General features: G+C 42.2%; 1 protein-coding gene across 1 annotated transcript in view; it reads right to left on the bottom strand.

The window, feature by feature from the left end:
• The window catches only part of LOC122808980 (acetylserotonin O-methyltransferase-like), a 94,077-nt gene that overhangs the window by 57,547 nt on the left and 14,400 nt on the right, over nucleotides 1–22,130 (bottom strand). The window contains exon 2 of the mRNA XM_044080149.1: nucleotides 20,693–20,833. Within this exon, the coding sequence (XP_043936084.1) occupies nucleotides 20,693–20,833 (141 nt within the window). The remainder of the gene's footprint in view (nucleotides 1–20,692; nucleotides 20,834–22,130) is intronic.

Here is a 22,130-nt window from a genome sequence, read left to right as displayed (position 1 = left end):
AGTTATAGTAAGTGGCCATCATGCATCAGTTATGAAGATTGCTCATGGACAGGTCCAGGTGATAGATATTTTTTAGACTGGTCTTCAAGTTGAAAAGTTTGCTGGTATGTTTAAGGGATAAGGGAATAGAGTTCCAAGAGTGGCTACAGAGCTGGAGTAGAGAGGCTGCTGCTGACAGGTAATAACGGCCACACAGGTAAAAAACACACTCTCCAAAGCTAAGAATACAGCATCCATGGGACCAGATAACATCCTCGGCTGTGTACTACATGAACTACAATATGAAGTGGCACCTCACCTAAGTGTCATGTTTAATCATAGCCTCACCTTAGGTTTCATCCCCACTGAGTGGCGCAGAGCTACAGTTATCCCACTCTACAAGGGGGGATCCACCTTGGATACCAGAAACTACTATCCCATCAGTCTGACGAGCCTTATCTGCAAGACCATGGAACATATTATCATGGAACTTATAAACAAAGACATTGGCAACCTTCAAACACTGGACCCCATGCAGTTTGGGTTCGTGAAGGGCCAATCTTGTCTCCTGAATCTGATTGACTTCTTTGAATCAGTCTCCAGAGCCATGGACAAGGGTAAGGTGGTCCACACAGCCTATCTAGACCTTGCCAAGGCCTTTGACACCAACACCCCACTCTGGAATCATAGATAAACTTACTAAGCTGGGCATTAATCCCTACATCACCCAATGGGTTGCTAACTGGCTTACTGATAGAACCCACACTGTAAAAGTAGCCGACTCTAAATCCAGCTCCAGACAAGTGACAAGTGGAGTACCTCAGGGTTCAGTCCTGGGACGGCTCTTGTTTGGCATCTACTTCTCTGAAGTACAGGCCAACACTAAGGGACTCTGGCTAACAAAGTTCGCAAATGAATGCCAACTGGGAGCCATTATTGAATCCCCAAATGATGTGGATACTCTACAAAAGGGCCTTACAGAAACAGATGCTTGGTGCCAAAGCCATTGGCTCAAGCTCAGTTCCAAGAAATGTATAGTTATCACCTTTGGGAAAAAAACATGTACCCATGAATTACAAGATAGGTGACAGTACACTAAATACCAAAAGTGTGATAAGTGACTTATTGACCCAGGTGGACAGTGGTCTCACCTTTGATAACCACATCACCACAACAGTCAGGAAATCCTTCTATGTGGCACACCTCATCACTAAGGCCTTTTTATCCAGAAAAAAGGAGGTCATTGTCCCACTGTACTCATCCCTCATTAGACCCATTATAGAATACAATGCCCTGTTTGATATGTACCGCTCAAGACATCTGCAACAACTGGAAAGGCCGCAGAAGTACCTCACAAAAAGAATCACAGGCCTAAAGCAGATGCCCTATGCTGACCGCCTTAAAAAACTCCAGCTATACTCTGTCGCATATCGTCTACTCAGAGGCGATCTCTGCTTAACATACAAGGCCATGTCAAACCCAGAGCTGTTGGACATGCTACACTTAAAGAAATCCCAATCCCTGAGAGCCACATGCTCCAGGGATCTAAACCTTCTAATTACAATAAACAAAACATTCTGGAGGGATAGGTTTCTGACCCAGAGACTCTCCAGACTCTGGAATAGATTGCCCATACATGTCAAGCAGAGTGCCTCTTTGGCCCTCTTCAGAAGGAACCTTGACAATTGGATGGGAGAAAGGAAATTCACACCGGGGATCACGTCAGTCACCCTGCTATATAGGGTTCCAGGGAAGTAAATAGTGTGGGAAGAAATAGCCACGGAATTGTAATGGCTAGGCTTGTATAGGCCCTAGGGCTGATAGCCTAGTACCAACCTATGAACCTATGAACCTATGAAGGTGTGGTTTCTAGGTAGTGAGGAGCATTTGATTTCCAGATCGAAGTGGCCTAGCAGGGGTGTATGTGTGCAATAAGTCTAGTATAAATCTGTTTTATTCTGGTTTGTATATTAATTTATGGAGTAGGAACAGCTGGGTGTGAGTTGCTTGGGTAATTCAAGCTAATCAAGCTGTCTTAGGGCTAAGCAGTGATGGGTTCTGTTTGATGAGTTTGTGGTAAATTTTGTTATTTTATTATAACACTGGTTAGTTTATTGTGGATGGAAGCTTAAAGGTTAAGCAGTTCTGGGGAGTAACATAGTAAAGTGGGGAGCAGGAGTCTACAGACCAGGAGTCTCCTGGGTGAATTGATCAAGTAGTTTTTTGTTCTATAGAGGACCCCTAATTGTTTGGTGACTTTTTGGTAGCCTACTGCACATGGAAGTAAAATTTCGGGTTATTATCAATTGCCATGCCTAGTAGCTTGATTTGGGGGATGACTTCTACAGGAGTGTTTTTCACATATGGTTTCTGAGAAATTCTGTTTGAGCTTTGTAAGAGCATTTGACAAGAATAGCAGCAGCTTTTTTTTACACCAGAAGTTGAGAGCTGAGCCAGATTTCAACTGATGTAAATGACTCGAATGAAATGTAGAGCAATTCTGTTAACAGCAGAGCAGGTTAACAAGCAACAAATTGTCTGAGGGATGCTTGACATTTCCCAGAGTGTAGGTTGCTGGCAAATATGTTGTGAAGCACAGGACCCAGTATGGAACCTTGGAGAACAGCTGTTTTGATGGTTAGGAAGGCTAAGTAAGAATTAATCCATTTAACAGACTGGAGTCTTTTGGAAAGGTAGCTGGAGAACCAGTTGTTGGAGGTGTTTGATAGGCCAGTGAAGAAGGTTGTTTCAGAAGCAGGCTATGGGAAACAGTACTGAAGTCCTTGGCAGAAACATAAATACATCACAAACCTGTTGGCCATTGTCTCTGGCCAGGTTAATACTGCTGGTGAAGATTAAGAGAGCTGTGGTACTATCATGCCCTGGACTGAACCCATGTTGTGTTGGGGTAAGGAGGTTGTTTGCCCATGTGCCAGTAATTGATTTTGAATGCATTTTTCACAGATTTTAAAAAAAGGAGAGATAGTAGCAATGGGTATAAAGTTGGATACATCATTGGATTTATCTTCCTTGTGAAATTTTCTTTATGAGAGCAGATGCTGTAAATGATATTGAACTGACTGCACAGCAGGTTGCATCTGGCAGTACTGCAGTTTGGCCAAAAACAATCTGTGATGATTTCCTGTCAGCAGGCAAGTATTTAGCTCATACTTGTAATGCAAAAAATAATTTTAATTCAATTTAACTTTTATATGTGGTGTTTACATTACTCTGAAATTTGTCAGTTAATTTCAGTATTGTAAGATCATTTATTTCTATGCAGTAAGAAAAATATTTGTTAGAGCTGCATAACTAGGGAGAGTCCATAGACAGAATGGGGGGTGATGGACTGTTCTAATTAAGCAATAACCCATGCCTGGGTGTGGGTAATGCTGGATTTACCCAAGGTTGGTGTGGTTTGGTCACGAGGGTGAAAGAAAAGAAATACTTACTTTTCTTAAATAATGGCATTGTATAATGCCTCCATGCTGCCCTTCTGCAGCTGTCTGGTATTCTGCGGCAGTTCTGATGTACTGCGCATGCGTATGCTTATGCAGTACATCAGAGCTGTTGGTGGAAGCAACGGAGAAAGCAAGATCTCAGTTGCTTTTAGCAAAGTGTCTCGCTATGTTAAAGGAGTTTAACATAGCGAGACAGCTTTAAAAAAAGCAATGGAGAAAGGAAGATCTCCGTTACTTTTTTAAAGCTGTCTCGCTATGTTAAACTCCTTTAACATAGCAAGACAGTTTCTAAAAAGCAACGGAGATCTTACGTTTTCCATTGCTGTAAAAAAAAAAAAAAGACATACTAATGGAAATAGTCCGGGCAACCGGACCTTTTTCCATTAGTATAAGTCTGATTTACAACGTGCACGCTAACCAATCAGCATGCACGTTTTGGAATATTAATGGGGGGGGTCATTGTATAATGGGTGACTAACAGGCAGGTTACATTTGAAAAAGGCACTATTTACTGGAAATTTTATAGGCACTAGTATCTATAATTTATAGTTTAACATAAATATTGTTGCAGGTAATTTCTTTATATGCAGTAAGGAAAAATATATGTTACAGCTGCAGAGATAGGGAAACTAGAGTGATAGCATGATTGAGGGGAACTGATGCATTATTAATGTGTGGGTAACAATCTGGCAGATTACATTTAAAAAGGCAGTATTTAATGGGACTGGTGAAAAACAACACTGACCCAAAACCACCGACTGTGGTACAGAAAGGAAAACAAAACAAAAGTTTAAAACTTGTATTCTTTCTTTTTCTGTAGCACTTCGGTGTAACCACCTTCAAGGAGTATCAAACAGTAACAGACATAAATACACGTTTATATATACACACCCCACATGAATAGTTAAAGTTAAATTTTGAGACAATATGTCGATTTTTATTTTCGATATATAGACAGTTTAATTTTGTGTGTGATGGAGGTTTAGAAGAAGTGGAACATTTTGTAATGGAGATGCATGATAACCCATTTGGATTATCATTTGATGGGTTACAAATGGGAAGAAAGGTGATATATCTGGATTTAGTTTTAGAAGGAAGTATGGATGGCCACATCTCCTATAATGTACATAGGAAGTTTATGGATGGGAATCAGTACCTCCATGCTTCTAGCTGCCATCCTCCTCATATTTTGAAAGCGTTACCATATGGAGAGTTATATCACATTTCTAGGTTATGTAGTAATAAGGAAGTGCTGGGCAAGGAAATAGAATGAACTAGGAATATGTATTTGAAAGGGGGTTATAACCCCAATATTCTGAAAGAGGCAGAATTCAGAGTGGGAAAAGGTATGTAAAAATAAAAATATTGACAGTAGGGGTAGTAGATTAGGTTATGACACCTTGTATAGCCTACGGTCTTTGCATGGTGAGGAAATTTACGGAAATAAAGTGGATGGCATATATTATGTGTCAGTATTTAACATCAAAAGTGAGGAATTGAGGACTTAGTGGAATATTATTGGAAATATCTAATAGAAAACAGGTTTTTGGCAGGTATTTTACCACATAAGCCCCTCTTTTCATATAAGAGGGGAAGGAATCTGAAAGACATGGTGGTACACGGTAAATTCAGTTTACCAGTTGTGGATATACCTAATTCACTAGTTATTAAAGGAACATTAAGTTGTAATAAATGTACTGTTTGTAAGAATGTGGTAAAAACCTTTGATAATATAAATGGGGTTAAATTTGAACCCAGAGAGGTTTATTCATGTAGAAGTAAAGGGGTTGTTTATGCACTGAGATGCCCCTGTGCCCTATTTTATATAGGGGAAACTAAGAGAGAATTTCGTGTCAGATTTATGGAACATATGAGAGATGTTAGAAATAAAAGGGAATACAAAACAATTTCTCTACATTTTGAAATGTTACATGATAGTGATGTTTCTAGGTTAATAGGTACAGTTTTAGAAACAGTGGATTGTTTTTGTGAAGATGAAAATTTACTAAAACAAAAGTTGAGGTATAAAGAAAGTATTTATATTTTAAAGTATAAGACACTTGTGCCTAATGGTCTTAATAATGATTTGAATTGGAAATGTTTGCTTTAAATTGTAATTATTTTATTGATTAATTGAGGTTATTCATGTGGGGTGTGTATATATAAATGTGTGTTTATGTCTGTTACTGTTTGATACTCCTTGAAGGTGGTTACACCAAAGCGCTACAGAAAAAGAAAGAATAAAAGTTTTAAACTTTGGTTTTGTTTTCCTTTCTGTACCACAGTCGGTGGTTTTGGGTCAGTGTTGTTTTCCATAAGTGAGAAGTAAGAGGAAGGAGGTTGTTGTTTTTAATGGGACTGGTGTCTTTGGTGGCGTTAAGGATTTACTGATGACTGCATCCAAGTCACGTGTCCATAACTGTAGTTGGCCAGTATAGTAATAGGTCAAATGCCAATATCTAGTAGTTATTTTAAAAACACAATATACAGGACTGATAATGCAGTTTGAAATCTTGCTTATCATCTGTACAGGAGCCTTTGTTCTTGTAGATTTCTTAGTGACTGCCCTCACAGTTAGAAACAATGGACATTAGGAGGGTGAGCTGTGGTTGTTTGATAGCTGAAGGCTACCACAGGCTATTTGAGTGCTAACAATGACCAGATGAGGGATAACACTGACCTGTGATTATTATACAGTATTACTGGTCTAGGTACATTAATGGATGATAGACTTAATTTAGGGAACAGTACAGGTGCTCAATTCTCAAAAGCTCAAAAAACACTCTTTTTAAGCCAGGGACTCAAAAGACTTGTAACATGTAGGTTGCTGAATTTGGACAACTAACCCCAGGGAGGGATATTTTAGGGTTAAGGAGCAAGAAGGGAGTTTTAGGTTCACAGAGCAGAAAGGGAGTTTTAAGGTTAGAGGGAGATCATAGAATATAGGTTTTGGGAGGGAGCTTAGAGTTTTAGATTTAGGGTAAGATTATGGACTTTAGGGTAAGGGAGTAAGAACCCATGTTGAGTACTGGATGGGAGTTTTGTGGCTCGAGTTTAGTTTCTGGTAGTGCTATATCTCCCGTGTGACTCCTGGTTTTATACTAAAACTAAATGAAAATGTTATCTCCTTCTCCTCTAAAACCTATCTGTTCTTTTTCTTGTTTTTATTTGTCTGAAAATTTGTCTGTATTAGCTGAACTTCAGACCCTCACCCAAAATGTGTTTGAGCTTGTAGAAGACTGGTTTTTACAGCAATGTCTCCTCTTTAACCCTAAAAAGACTAAACTACTGCTATTTACTCCAACACAAAAATCTATTCCACTTCACTTCTCTATTACATCCAAAAATGGCACAGTCATATCTCCTGACAGAACAACCAAACTTTTAGGGGTTACTACTGACCATAGCATTAACTATGATATTAATACCTCAATAAAATAGATAAACAAAAAACTTGGCTCCCTCTACAAAATCAAGCCCTTCCTTAATCCTACAGCCAGAACTACCATTGCTCACAGCGACCTTATCTCTACTCTCTTCTATGCCTCACCTATATATACTTCTTCTTTCGGCTTTTCCCGTTTAGGGGTTGCCACAGCAGATCACCTGTCCTCTCATGATTGGCAGTGGAGTTTTACAGTATCGAGTTGCCAGCCCAGTACCCAACCATCCACAGAAGGCACACACACGCACACACTCACACCTAGGGCCAATTTGGAGTGTCCAATCCACCTACAGCATGTTTTTCGGATGTGGGCAGAAACCGGAGCACCTGGAGGAAACCCACACGACCACAGGGAGGACATGCAGACTCCGCACAGAAGGCACCCTAGCCGTGGATCGAACCCGAGAACCTCTTGCTGTGAGGCAACAATGCTAACCACTGCACCACCGTGGCCGCCCCTGACCTATATATACTAATCTGTCTAAAACTAACCTGAACAAGTTGACTGTCTCCTATAACAGTATAGCCAGATTTGCTACCAGTTCCCCATTTAGAACGTACCACTGCCTAAATTTAAAACAACTCGGTTGGCTTGAACTGCACAATCAGTTTTTATTTCAGCATGTAATTATCACCCCAAAAATCCTTTATTACCCAGATAAAACACCAGTTCTTACAAATCTCATCAGTCCATATAAAAATCTTTCTAACCTTCGCTCATCTAACAAACTATTAGTATCTACACATAAATCCAACAATAAAGCAGGTGGCTCCCTTTTCTCTTACACAGTGGGGAAAAGCTGGAACCTACTTCCTGGAGACCTCACTAATATCTCCTCTACTTCACTTTTCAAAAAGAAGCTTAAACTTCATCTTACTAGCCACTGGCTCTGTCCCTGCAGCAACCCTGACTAAAACTCTCTCCTGTTACATCACCATGTTACTCTTCCTTAGCTATTCCACCTTATATTCCTCATATTCTGAAGGTCACTTTACATGAAAGTTGGACTTAGTTTACCCGGCTAGACTTAATAGATACTCCACCCGCTTCCTGCTCTACTTGAAGTTCACTTCAGTTTACTTCTCTCTCCTTTTCCTCTTTGTATTCTCCTCTGTTACTCGTCTCTTTCCCAACTCCGTACTAAGACCCGATTCTAATAATTTCCCTCATCCTTCTTGTTAATCTCCTTCTATGAAAAAAAAATAAGTAGATTCAAACTTGAAAATAAGGGATGTGGTATTTCATCTGTATTTTATGTTATGTAAACTTTAATATATCTGTCACTGAATTTAAATGCCTTGTAACTGTAATTTGTTTTTAATTTTGTCTGTTCTTTGTGGAGCTTTTCTATCCGGGCCTCTACTGAAAATGGACATATATCCAGCTAGACTAGCCCGGTCAACAAATGTTAAATAAATAAATAAATAAATAAATAAATGTCTTACTCTTAGCTTTATAGCACTCAGGTTCACAGTTATGTACAAGGCTAATGGTTAACCAAGCTTTTATAAGCATAGCCATGCAATCCTACCCAACTCACTTGTGTCCATATGTATCATGGGCATTTATTATGATGGGGGATGTTAGTTAGCAAGTTTCTAGAGGGTATATGGGGAGAGATATGTTACTTTGTCAAATGCTGTCTGCCTGTATCAAAGAAGACAGGGCCATACCTGGGTGAATGTATGATTTCCCATCCATTGGTCAGGGTTATGATTAAATAGAATTAGCGATGGACTGTGCTTCACATGGCTAGGGAGCCTGTTCCAGAGCACGGGGATGCTCTGAGACAGACATTTCTGCCTTGCCAACATGTCTTATTGTGTCACAAGAAAAACTTAAATTTTTGGATGGTTCTGATGCTATTAATTTTGCAGATGAACAAAAGATCTATTAATGCTGGATCTGAGAATATTTGTGTGATGCCCCACCTCTGACCCAGTAATCAAGGAGCCTCAGTCCTCACCACTAGCACCTGTGGGCTATGCACATTGGGAGGATGACAAGTGCACACACAATAAAGTGCAATTTCCCTTAAGAGTACGCAGAGACCACAGTCAGTCAGGGGCTAGTTTCTCCCTCTTTATCCAGATTCCCAACAAGACTCCTCACTGGCACAGCTATACAGTTGAGATCTCAGCTGAGTGACCAAGCCAAGACCTGCAGCATCCACTCTGTCCAACCAGTGCTTTGTGTCTCTGCCCAAGTATCTGACACAAGCACTCTTTGAGATTTGATTTATACACAAACACACACACACACACACACACACCTGGGAAAGGCCGTCACATGTTTACTAGCTTTGTCCCCTTTTGCCCAGACTGTAAGGTAGTTATCACTGACACCAAACACATCCTTATCAGATACTTAAAAAGCCCTTAACAAAGGGTGTCCAATCTTACTGTGCAATGTTACTATTAATCTAAATGGTAGTTTGACCAAGAGCAAGGTTATTAGGAGTGGCCTACACAGTGTCACCAAATAAATATGCAAGTTCTCTCATAACCTAAATATGTCTCACAAATGTCAGCCACAGTGAAATGTTTAAATATATTTAATAACAAATAAAATAACAAAATACTCAGTAAATAATCACAGTTACATCAGAGTTCAAAATCACAGGAAATATTTAAAACAACATTACAGGGCAGTCTCAAATAAATAAAGAAAACATCTAAGCTATACCTCATTATATTCCTGACTGTATTTAAGAGAAATTACTGTACTCTAGTTAACTTACTTACAGAGCAGCAAGGCAGATGTGGTGAGTTGGAAGTTCTTGTCAGGTCAAAGACAAAATAAAAATGCCCAGTCTCTCTCTCTCTCTCTCTCTCTCTCTCTCTCTCTCTCTCTCTCAGAGAGTTCTTAAATTAATATCCCAAATATTACTGCTGGGATAGTTTGCAGAATGACATCACTTCTTGTCATCTGACTCTATCCCAGGTCAAATCCCCCACTGATGTAGCTGGTAGCATTCAGCAAGTACCTGTGAAAATACATAGACCTCAGATCTTTTGGCAAATGGTGGAAGCCATAAAATAATTTACATTCCTCCACATTTAAAGATAATAGAAAAAAACTTATAGTTCTAGACATTATGTTTCCTATCGCACTGAAACTGAAAGATAACATCACTTTTTATGGCCCAGCCATAAACTAATTCAATCTCAACTATTCTTCTGAAGTTAACTTCTTGAGTTTCAGTTTCTATTGTTAAAATATATACTGTACATCTAAACAGTTGTAATTGCCTGTATTCATTTCTGCTCAGTACTTTATAAAATATCTCTTCAGCACGCATCTGTACAATGTGACATACAGTTCTAATACATCTGTAACACAAGCATGTTACATGAAGTTTGTTAATATTCACAAATGACACATAAACATTTACAAAATTCCAGACAGATGCGCTGGCAGTATCTCCCTTTTATTATACTTCTATTTAAATCATGTTAATATTCACAAATGACATATAATTATTTACAAAATTCCAGCTAGTTGGGCTGACAGTATCTCCTTTCATGATACCTTGTATGCTAGGCATAGATCGCCTCTCATTAACCTGTAGGAGACAGAGTATAGCCATAGGCTATCTGAGTGGTGCAGAGCTACAGTTATCCCAATCCACAAGGGGGGATCCACCTTGGATCCCGGAAACTACCGTCCCATCAGTCTGACAAGCCTTATCTGCAAGGCCATGGAGCGTATTATCATGGAACTTATAAACAAAGACATTGGCAACCTTCAAACACTAGTCCCCACCCAGTTTGGGTTTGTGAAGGGCCGATCTTGTCTCCTGAACCTGATTGACTTCTTTGAATCAGTCTCCAGAGCCATGGGCAAGGGTAAGGTGGTCCACACAGCCTATCTAGACCTTGCCAAGGCCTTTGACAGCATCCCCCACTCTGGAATCATAGATAAACTTACTAAGTTGGGTATTAATCCCTATGTCACCCAATGGGTTGCTAAATGGCTTACTGATAGAACCCACACTGTAAAAGTAGCCAACTCCAAATCCAGCTCCAGACAAGTGACAAGTGGAGTACTTCAGGGTTCAGTCCTGGGGCAGCTCTTGTTTGGCATCTACTTCTCTGAAGTACAGGTCAACACTAAGGGACTCTGGCTAACAAAGTTTGCAGATGACTGCAAACTGGGAGCCATTATTGAATCCCCAAATGATGTGGATACTCTACAAAAGGGCCTTACAGAAACAGATGCTTGGTGCCAGAGCCATGGGCTCAAGCTCAATGCCAAGAAATGTATTGTTATCCCTTTGGGAAAAACCATGTATCCATGAATTACCATATAGGTGGCAGTACACTAAACACAGAAAGTGTGATAAGAGACTTAGGGACACAGGTGGATAGTGGTCTCACCTTCGATAACCACATCGCCACAACAGTCAGGAAATCCTTCTATGTGGCACACCTCATCACGAAGGGCTTTTCATCCAGAAAAAAGGAGGTCATTGTCCCACTGTACTCATCCCTCATTAGACCCATTATAGAATACAACGCCCCATTTGGTATGTACCTCTCAAGACATCTGCAACAACTGGAAAGGCCTCAGAAATACCTCACTAAAAGAATCACAGGCCTAAAGCAGATGCCCTACGCTGACCGCCTAAAAAAACTCCAGCTATAGTCTGTCACATATCGTCTACTCAGAGGCGATCTCTGCTTAACATACAAGACCATGTCAAACCCAGAGCTGTTGGACATGCTACACTTAAAGAAATCCCAATCCCTCAGAGCTACACGCTCCAGGGATCTAAACCTTGTCATCACAATAAACAAAACATGCTGGAGGGATAGGTTCCTGACCCAGAGACTCCCCAGACTCTGGAATAGATTGCCCATACATGTCAAGCAGAGTGCCTCTTTGGACCTCTTCAAGAGGAACCTTGACGATTGGATGGGAGAAAGGAAATTCACCCCAGGGATCACGTCAGTCACCCTGCTAGACAGGGGTCCAGGAAAGTAAATAATGTGGGAAGAAATAGCCAGGGAATTGTTATGGCTAGGCTTGTATATGCCCTAGGGCTGATAGCCTAGTACCAACCTATGAACCTCTGAACCATAGGGATTTAAAAGGATCTGTATAGGGCAATGTATTTATACAATGGATTCGCCTGGTAACAAACCTTTGTGGGCATTCCAGTTGTTACATATATCTGCTCATTTACATGCCATAGGGGGCATTGTACTCAGTGATGGGTCAGATAAGGGACAAATAAAGTTGCATTGTGACTTCCTTGGACTTGGACGGCATGCTCTTGCTAATAAGTTGGTCGACACAGAATGATTTTTGTACCACCCTGGCACATGTTGGTAATGATTACTATGTACGTATGTTCCCAGACCCTTGACTAATGGGTCAACTTTAGGAGTGCCTTATTAATAGAATAATTAGCCTGGGTGGCAGTTTTCTCCAAAGGCACTATAATATCTTTCTTGGCATTAAGTTTTAGTGTGTGACTTAGGCACCTGTCAGTTGTCTGTGTTACACCTTCGTGTCAAATGTTTGTGTCATGGGGAATGTATGATATTTCCCAATTTGTAGTCATCCATGATTTTGGTCAGCCAAAAGCCCTTGAAATTAGCTTTTACCTCTGAGAAGTAGATGACAAATAGGAGTAGTCCCAGCACAGAGCCCTGATGTACTCTGTTAGCGACTGGTCTCTTAACTGAGGTGGTATCACCAATCTTGACTTCCTGGGACCTGTTTGTGAACCAGCTGGCAAGCAAACAAGTTATGTAAGGGTTTATGCCCATTTAATTGAGTTTATCAACTATACTCAAGTGGGGTATTGTAACGAATGCCTTAGCCAGTTTTTCCCTCATTCATTGCCTTGGTGACCTTCTCAAAGAAGTCTACCAGTTTTAGTAGACATGATCTTCCCTTGACAAATCCAAACAGGGTTGGGTCCAGTGTCTGAAAGCATTCTATGACTTTCTTGATCATTCCCAAAATAATTTGCTTCATGTCTTTGCATCTTAGACTAGTCAGACTAATAGGCCTGTATTTTCCAGCATTAGTTGATGGTGCACCCTTGTGAAGTGGGATAACAGTTGCAGCCATCCATTCTCGTGAGACAAAGCCTGTTTTTCATCTATAGTGACTCAAGTGGCTCATATAGATCATGTTATCAGCTACTTAGAAAGCATCCTGGAATCCTGTCGGGCCCACTGTGGCTGTCTTTTTGGCCCTAATGAGTGTTGTCAGGATCTGCTTAGTGTTAATAGTTGAATTATTTCAGACATTACTGTGATGCCACTGCAATGGCCCAGTAATCAAGGAGGCTCAGTCCTCACCACTGGCAACAGTGGGGGACATACACACTGGGAGACTGACAAGTGCACACACAGAAAATGTACAATTTCCCTTAAGGGAACACAGAGACCACAGTCAGTCTGTGGCTGGTTTCTCTCTCTCCCACAGCTATACAGTTGAGAACTCAGCTGAGTGGTCAAACCAAGACCTCCAGAACCCTTTCCATCTGACCAGTGCTTTGTGTCACTGCCCAAGTAGCTGAAACACACAAATCCTTTAAAATTTGCCACCTTTTCTGCCTCAGTGTAGGAAAGAAGCACCGCCTCAGGATATCTGGTAGCATAAACTACTGTCACTAGGATATACTTTTTGCCTGTGGAACATGGGTTACTCAGAGGCCCCACAATATCACAACTACCCTCTGAAATGGCTTCTGAAATGGCTTCTCAGTCATAGGCAAAGGCATCAAGGAAGCTTTCACCTTGTCTCCTGCCTTGCCTACCTTTTGGTGCTGCTCACAGGTCCTGTAGTATTCTGTTACATCTCTAGAAATACCCAGCCCAATAAAAGTTCTGCATAATATGTCTCTTGGAATGCTTTATGCCTATATGACCTGCAAAAGGAATATCATCAGCTACGGCTAGAATTGCCACATGGTAGGCTCTGGGCACTACCAACTGCTGTATTCTCTCACCCTCTAGCCCTCCTCAGATGTCCACTCTCTATACAATAATCCTTTGTCCCAGTATACAGATTCCCTTTTCCCTTGAGAGTCAGGTGCGTCATTGGCTACCTCCCGCAGGCCTTGTAATGTAGGGTCTCAGAGCTGAGCCTGTCTCAACTCTCTCTTTGTAACCCTTCTCAGCTCCCCTTCCACAGTACGTCTGGTATTATCTGACAGTGATGCCTTACTGTCAGCTTGGATACTACTACTCACCTCTACCCTTGCAGTCACTCTGTCCAAGGGACCGTCAGTACCAACAAGCAGCTGTGGCTCACCTTCAGTCTCACTGCTACAGGTTAGCTCCCCCCCTGAAATAGCCACCTCACCAGTCCTGGCTGCAAGCATGCAGTCTGACTGGGTCTCCCCCAGACTACCAGGCCCACATGCTCATCTCCTAGCCTAACCGCGTGTAACTGCATAAATGCATGGTCCTGCCTCATCAAAATCCTTCCCTGTCAGGACATCTACAGGATGGTAGTTTGGTACCCTGTTGGCTCAAAACAACCTACTATTGGCATTTTGTCTTTCCCACTTGACTCCCTCACCTTTTGTTCCCCACCTTGCCTCCATGGACAACTATATGCCACATGGCCCCACTGGTTGCATTCAAAACATCTAACCCTAGCTCCTGGATGTGTACCTGGACTAGTGGCTAACCCTGCTACAGGCAGTTTCTGTTGGGGCCACCTGAGCTGCCCACCATGGGTTCCTTTAGACCCATAAACAACACTTGGTGTCCCATTTCTGTGCAGTGATGCCCTGCTTGCTAGGTATAGGTCTCCCTTCTTTCCCAACTCATCTGAAGTAGCACATTGTTTATCAGCTAACCAAATCCTAATGTCCTCAGGCAAAGTGCTAAGGGCTTGTTCCCTCACTAAAAGGTCTGCCAGCCCTTCAGAAATGGTGACCTGACATCTACTCACCCACCTATGAAAATAAGTGCTTAGTTCAGTAACATATTCACAAACACTTTCATCTGTCTTGCACCTATGCTCACAAAACGTTTTCCTATATGCTTCAGGTGTTACCTTAAATAATTCTAACAGACAGCTCTTAACAGCAGTATAATAAAAAAAAATCATGATCAGATAACTTAGACAACACAGTTACAGCTTTACCATGGAGTAAGTGGGTCAGGAACCACATCCAGAGCCTTTGGTCAACATCATACTATTTTACATAACCTCTCAAACATATGAATGAAACTATCAAAATTACCCCCTATGTAAACTGTGTAAGAAATGTAATGACCTTCTGCGCTTCTGGGGTTCAGCTACACCCTTCCTCAATACCTCCATGACTCTGGTGAAGAGTCAGCATCTCCTCTTCATTTTGCCTCTGCCTCTCACTCCCTTCCTCATTATCTCCATGATTCTGGCGAAGAGTCAGCATCTCCTCTTCATGTTGCCTCTGCCTCTCACTCCCTTCCTCATTACCTCCATGACTCTGGTGAAGAGTCAGCATCTCCTCTTCATGTTGCCTCTGCCTCTCACTCCCTTCCTCATTACCTCCATGACTCTGGTGAAGAGTCAGCATCTCATCTTCATGTTGCCTCTGCCTCTCACTCCCTTCCTCATTACATCCATGACTCTGGTGAAGAGTCAGCATCTCCTCTTCATGTTGCCTCTGCCTCTCACTCCCTTCCTCATTACCTCCATGACTCCGGTGAAGAGTCAGCATCTCCTATTCATGTTGCCTCTGCCTCTCACTCCCTTCCTCATTACCTCCATGACTCTGGTAAAGAGTCAGCATCTCCTCTTCATGTTGCCTCTGCCTCTCACTCCCTTCCTCATTACCTCCATGACTCTGGTGAAGAGTCAGCATCTCCTCTTCATGTTGCCACTGCCTCTCACTCCCTTCCTCATTACTTCCAAGACTCTGGTGAAGAGTCAGCATCTCCTCTTCATGTTGCCTCTGCCTCTCACTCCCTTCCTCATTACCTCCATGACTCTGGTGAAGAGTCAGCATCTCCTCTTCATTTTGCCTGTGCCTCTCACTCCCTTCCTCATTACCTCCATGACTCTGGTGAAGAGTCAGCATCTCCTCTTCATGTTGCCTCTGCCTCTAACTCCCTTCCTCATTACCTCCATGACTCTGGTGAAGAGTCAACATCTCCTCTTTATGTTGTCTCTGCCTCTCACTCCCTTCCTCATTACCTCCATGACTCTGGTGAAGAGTCAGCATCTCCTCTTCATGTTGCCACTGCCTCTCACTCCCTTCCTCATTACTTCCAAGACTCTGGTGAAGAGTCAGCATCTCCTCTTCATGTTGCCTCTGCCTCTCACTCCCTTCCTCATTACCTCCATGACTCTGGTGAAGAGTCAGCATCTCCTCTTCATGTTCCCACTGCCTCTTACTCCCTTCCTCATTACCTCCATGACACTTGTGAAGAGTCAGCATCTCCTCTTCATGTTGCCTCTGCCTCTCACTCCCTTCCTCATTACCTCCATGACTCTGGCAAAGAGTCAGCATCTCCTCTTCATGTTGCCTCTGCCTCTAACTCCCTTCCTCATTACCTCCATGACTCTGGTAAAGGGTCAGCATCTCCTCTTCATGTTGCCTCTGCCTCTCACTCCCTTCCTCATTACCTCCATGACTCTGGTGAAGAGTCAGCATCTCCTCTTCATGTTGCCACTGCCTCTCACTCCCTTCCTCATTACTTCCAAGACTCTGGTGAAGAGTCAGCATATCCTCTTCATGTTGCCTCTGCCTCTCACTCCCTTCCTCATTACCTCCATGACTCTGGTGAAGAGTCAGCATCTCCTCTTCATTTTTCCTGTGCCTCTCACTCCCTTCCTCATTACCTCCATGACTCTGGTGAAGAGTCAGCATCTCCTCTTCATGTTGCCTCTGCCTCTAACTCCCTTCCTCATTACCTCCATGACTCTGGTGAAGAGTCAACATCTCCTCTTTATGTTGTCTCTGCCTCTCACTCCCTTCCTCATTACCTCCATGACTCTGGTGAAGAGTCAGCATCTCCTCTTCATGTTGCCACTGCCTCTCACTCCCTTCCTCATTACTTCCAAGACTCTGGTGAAGAGTCAGCATCTCCTCTTCATGTTGCCTCTGCCTCTCACTCCCTTCTTCATTACCTCCATGACTCTGGTGAAGAGTCAGCATCTCCTCTTCATGTTCCCACTGCCTCTTACTCCCTTCCTCATTACCTCCATGACACTGGTGAAGAGTCAGCATCTCCTCTTCATGTTGCCTCTGCCTCTCACTCCCTTCCTCATTACCTCCATGACTCTGGTGAAGAGTCAGCATCTCCTCTTCATGTTGCCTCTGCCTCTAACTCCCTTCCTCATTACCTCCATGACTCTGGTGAAGAGTCAGCATCTCCTCTTCATGGTGCCTCTGCCTCTCACTCCCTTCCTCATTACCTCCATGACTCTGGTGAAGAGTCAGCATCTCCTCTTCATGTTGCCTCTGCCTCTCACTCCCTTCCTCATTACCTTCATGACTCTGGTGAAGAGTCAGCATCTCCTCTTCATGTTGCCTCTGCCTCTCACTCCCTTCCGCATTACCTCCATGACTCTGGTGAAGAGTCAGCATCTCATCTTCATGTTGCCTCTGCCTCTCACTCCCTTCCGCATTACCTCCATGACTCTGGTGAAGAGTCAGCATCTCCTCTTCATGTTGCCTCTGCCTCTCACTCCCTTCCTCATTACCTCCATGACTCTGATGAAGAGTCAGCATCTCCTTTTCATGTTGCCTCTGACTCTCACTCCCTTCCTCATTAACTCCATGACTTTGGTGAAGAGTCAGCATCTCCTCTTCATGTTGCCTCTGCCTCTCACTCCGTTCCTCATTACCTCCATGACTCTAGTGAAAAGTCAGCATCTCCTCTTCATGTTGCCTCTGCCTCTCACTCCCTTCCTCATTACCTCCATGACTCTGGTGAAGAGTCAGCATCTCCTCTTCATGTTGCCTCTGCCTCTCACTCCCTTCCTCATTACCTCCATAACTCTGGTTAAGAGTCAGCATCTCCTCTTCATGTTGCCTCTCACTCCCTTCCTCATTACCTCCATGACTCTGGTGAAGAGTCAGCATCTCCTCTTCATGTTGCCTCTGCCTCTCACTCCCTTCCTCATTACCTCCATGACTCTGGTGAAGAGTCAGCATCTCCTCTTCATGTTGCCTCTGCCTCTCACTCCATTCTTCATTACGTCCATGACTCTGTTGAAGAGTCAGCGTCACCTCTTCATGTTGCCTCTGCCTCTCACTCCCTTCTGCATTACCTCCATGATTCTGGTGAAGAGTCAGCATCTCCTCTTCATGTTGCCTCTGCCTCTCACTCCCTTCCTCATTACCTCCATGACTCTGATGAAGAGTCAGCATCTCCTTTTCATGTTGCCTCTGACTCTCACTCCCTTCCTCATTACTTCGATGACTTTGGTGAAGAGTCAGCATCTCCTCTTCATGTTGCCTCTGCCTCTCACTCCGTTTCTCATTACCTCCATGACTCTAGTGAAAAGTCAACATCTCCTCTTCATGTTGCCTCTGCCTCTCACTCCCTTCCTCATTACCTCCATGACTCTGGTGAAGAGTCAGCATCTCCTCTTCATGTTGCTTCTGCCTCTCACTCCCTTCCTCATTACCTGCATGACTCTGGTGAAGAGTCATCATCTCCTCTTCATGTTGCCTCTGCCTCTCACTCCCTTCCTCATTACCTCCATGACTCTGGTGAAGAGTCAGCATCGCCTTTTCATGTTGCCTCTGCCTCTCACTCCCTTCCTCATTACCTCCATGACTCTGGTGAAGAGTCAGCATCGCCCTTTTCATGTTGCCTTTGCCTCTCCTTCTCTTCAGCTTCCAGGAGTAGCAGTTTCTCATTTTCCTTAGCCTGTAGATGGTACAGTTTCTCATTCTCTTCAGCTTGTAGATGTCTCAGTCTCTCTGCTGCTTCTGTTTCCAAACACCTGGTTTCCGACTTAAGTCTCTTTAGCTCCAGATGGATTTTTAAGTCCTTTGTAAAAAGGTTGAGCTGTTCATTCTCTGAGTGTGGTACATCTCCACGGCCAGTCTGGTTGTCCTCCTGATTGCTGTTTTCTGATGCAGCTGTGACCAAAGCTGCAATCATGTCTGCCTTAGTCAGGTTTCCATGCACCAGTCCCTTAGCCTGGCATATCTCAGCCAAATGGCTCCTTGTCAGCTTGCCATACTCCTCTGCTGACATGCTTGCCTGCTCTCCCTGACTAACTAAGCTCAGAAAAGAAATAAAACAATTGTGATCTGAACTGTGAATATTCACTGCATGGCTGATTTAGAGTAGAAAAACATCTTCAGTGATCACTGTACACAAGCTACAGGAATTTATTATCCACACCACTACAAGCCAATTAGTATGTGGTGTGGCTATCCCATCACTGCCAAACAATTAATATGTGATGTTTGTGCCCTGGCCCAGTAATCAAGGAGCCTCGATCCTCACCACTTGCACTAGTTATGGGTGTCTACATTGAGAAGGATAACCAGTACACACACAGTAAAGTACAATTTCACTTAAGAGGCACACAGAGATCACAGTCAGTCGAGGGCTGGTTTCTCCCTCTTTCTCCAGATCCCCAATAAGACTCCCCACTGGTACAGCTATAGGGCTAAGATTCCAGCTGAGTAGGCAAACCAAAACCTCAGTACCCTCTCTATCCAACCAGTACTTCATGTCCCTCCCCAGATAGCTCACACACACACACACACACACACACACACACACACACACACACACACACACACACACACACACACACACACTGAGATTTTAATTATATACAAACACACAGACCCTCCTGGAGAAGGATAGCACATGTTCTCCAGCTATGCCCCCTTTCTGCCCAGACTTAATGATAGTAACACCTGCCACCCCCTACTTTTACCAGCTAGTATAAAGGCCCTTACCAAAGGGTGCCCAATCTTACTGTGTGATATTACTATTATCCAATTAGTAGTGTTAACCAAGACTTGAAGGCTATTTAGGAATGACTTGTGCAGTATCTCAGAATACATGAAAGTACTCTTAAGAGCTTAAATATCTCTACACAAAACAGCCACAGTTGAAAGGTTTAAATATATTTAATAATAAATAATAAAACACAAGGCAATACTTCATTCATTCAATACAATGACATTACAGAGTTCAGAGATCACAGGAAAATGCTTTACAGCAACACTGTAGGATAGTCTGACATAAATATAGAAAACAGCTAGACTAATCTGGCTATATTTCTATCTATCTTTAAGAGAGATCACCGTAACCTAGTACTTACCAGGAGCAAGACAAGTGCTGATGAGTTGTTATCAGGTCCAGAATACGATACAAAATGCCTCTTTTCCTTTTCTCTGACACTAACAAACATTTCTGCTGGGCCATCCCAGATTACATCATTCGTTTCACCTCTGATTTAGTTTGCAGGGCAACAGAAACTCAACATTTACATTTTTAACATCTCTTTTGTTGTCTTGCACCTGCCAGGAAGCTACAGCAATAAAAAGGCATTTTACATGTAAAATTTAGCAATTAATTCTGGTCCTAAAACAATAGAAAGAATTTGCTAGCTCAGACAGGCTGACTCCAAGCTTAGAGAGCAGGTATACAATTATTTGCTTATCAGCTTTCTTCCCGTAGGGTGCACTGTGGTTACATTTTTGAAGCTCAGAACATACACAGTTTTCTTTACATTTAGTTTTCTTACATATTAATATCTACAATGACATAGAATTATTTTCAAAATTCTATCTAGCTAGGCTGGCAGCCTTCACTGTGATAATGCATCATCTATATATTTAAATAGGTATATGGAGTCACATACCTTCTTGGAAAGAAATCTGGGAATCCTTAATCAGCTTATCATACGTTCTTGCAATATGGATCATCTGTGGTAAATCATAGACAGTTACTCTTGACTGTGGATATGCTGCGATAAATTTCTTGGCAAAGGCACCTGTATTTCCTGAATGATAAAGCAATAAAGGTTATTAACCTTAGGCAATAGCTTGGTTTGTGAACTTCTGATTTTTTTCGGACTCCTTCTTTGGTATTTGTGCATCATAACCATGTGTGTTGTGCTTGGGTGAGGACTGTGAAAAAACAAAGATAGTTTTTTGTTATCTGAGTTTTATTACACTGTGATCAAAAGATCTGAGTTATTTGTGGATATATACTACAAACTATGACAAAATAATGTGACATTCATCATGGATTGTGACCACAGCCAATCAACGTTGCATCATGTTCTGAGAGACAGTATATAAAGACCTGTAGGACACATGAACCTACGTAGAATAAACTCTGAAAAGGAATGTCATCTCAAATGTAGTATTTTTTAAATGTGTCATGGATGTATACTAATTATATTTTACCAAGGCAACTGGCACTGATCCACATAGATAAACTAAGTCTCAATAGCTCAAAAGGCAGAACATTCACCTTTGGTATCAGATGATCTGAAGGCTATGGGTTTTATTCCCACCACAGATAGTTGGACTAATTTTCCAGTGCTGACACTGCAGTGTGTAAATATACAGGTGCTACACCCCTGCGAGAGATGAGATGATAAACCAATGCCCCTCTGCCTGAGTGGTGGTAGCTCAGGTGGATATAAGAGAGCTAAAACAGACTTATCGAAAACGTGAAGGGGAAGTTTCCTGGTACCCTGACCAAATTTCCCCTAGTCAGTTTAATACCACCTTGGGTCTTCCCTAAAATCCTAATCAACAAAGTGTAACTAAATCAATAACTAAAGCAATTACTGTACACAGTAACTGTGTAGTGAGTCTTAGTGGTGTCTTTTGTTAAATGTTGACTCTATAACAGGAGAGTGCACACCTTAGCAAAAATATTCCACCATAAAAAAGAGGAGTTGTAAGCTGTGAACAGAGGACTTCTTTCTGAGATTGTACCTTCACTTCACTGTAAGTGAACAGTGAAAATATATATCTCACTGCAGATGAGCTAAAGATCTGCAACAGAGATAATACAGAAGGTGAGTTTGGACAGGATATAATGGGGCATATCTCAATTTGAAGATTTTCAGCCGTGTTGCCACTTTAATTCTATATAAAGAAGCATGTGATAATGCAGTTAGATAACAAGTCCTTCGATGAAGGATCTATAATGGTGAAGTGATATTGCCAACAACAATAAATTTGAAAGGGAAATTATTGAAATTATATCAGTTAATCTAAAAGATGAACAGTAGATATAAACGTGATAAGGATATCTGGGGTAGAAACAAGACTGAAAACCTG

The sequence above is a fragment of the Protopterus annectens genome, chromosome 1.part1, assembly GCF_019279795.1.
Source record: "Protopterus annectens isolate FY-2018-M chromosome 1.part1, PAN1.0, whole genome shotgun sequence".
Lineage (NCBI taxonomy): Eukaryota > Metazoa > Chordata > Ceratodontiformes > Protopteridae > Protopterus > Protopterus annectens.
The sequence above is the reverse complement of the archived record's forward strand: the minus strand, read 5'-3'. Positions and strand labels throughout refer to the sequence as shown.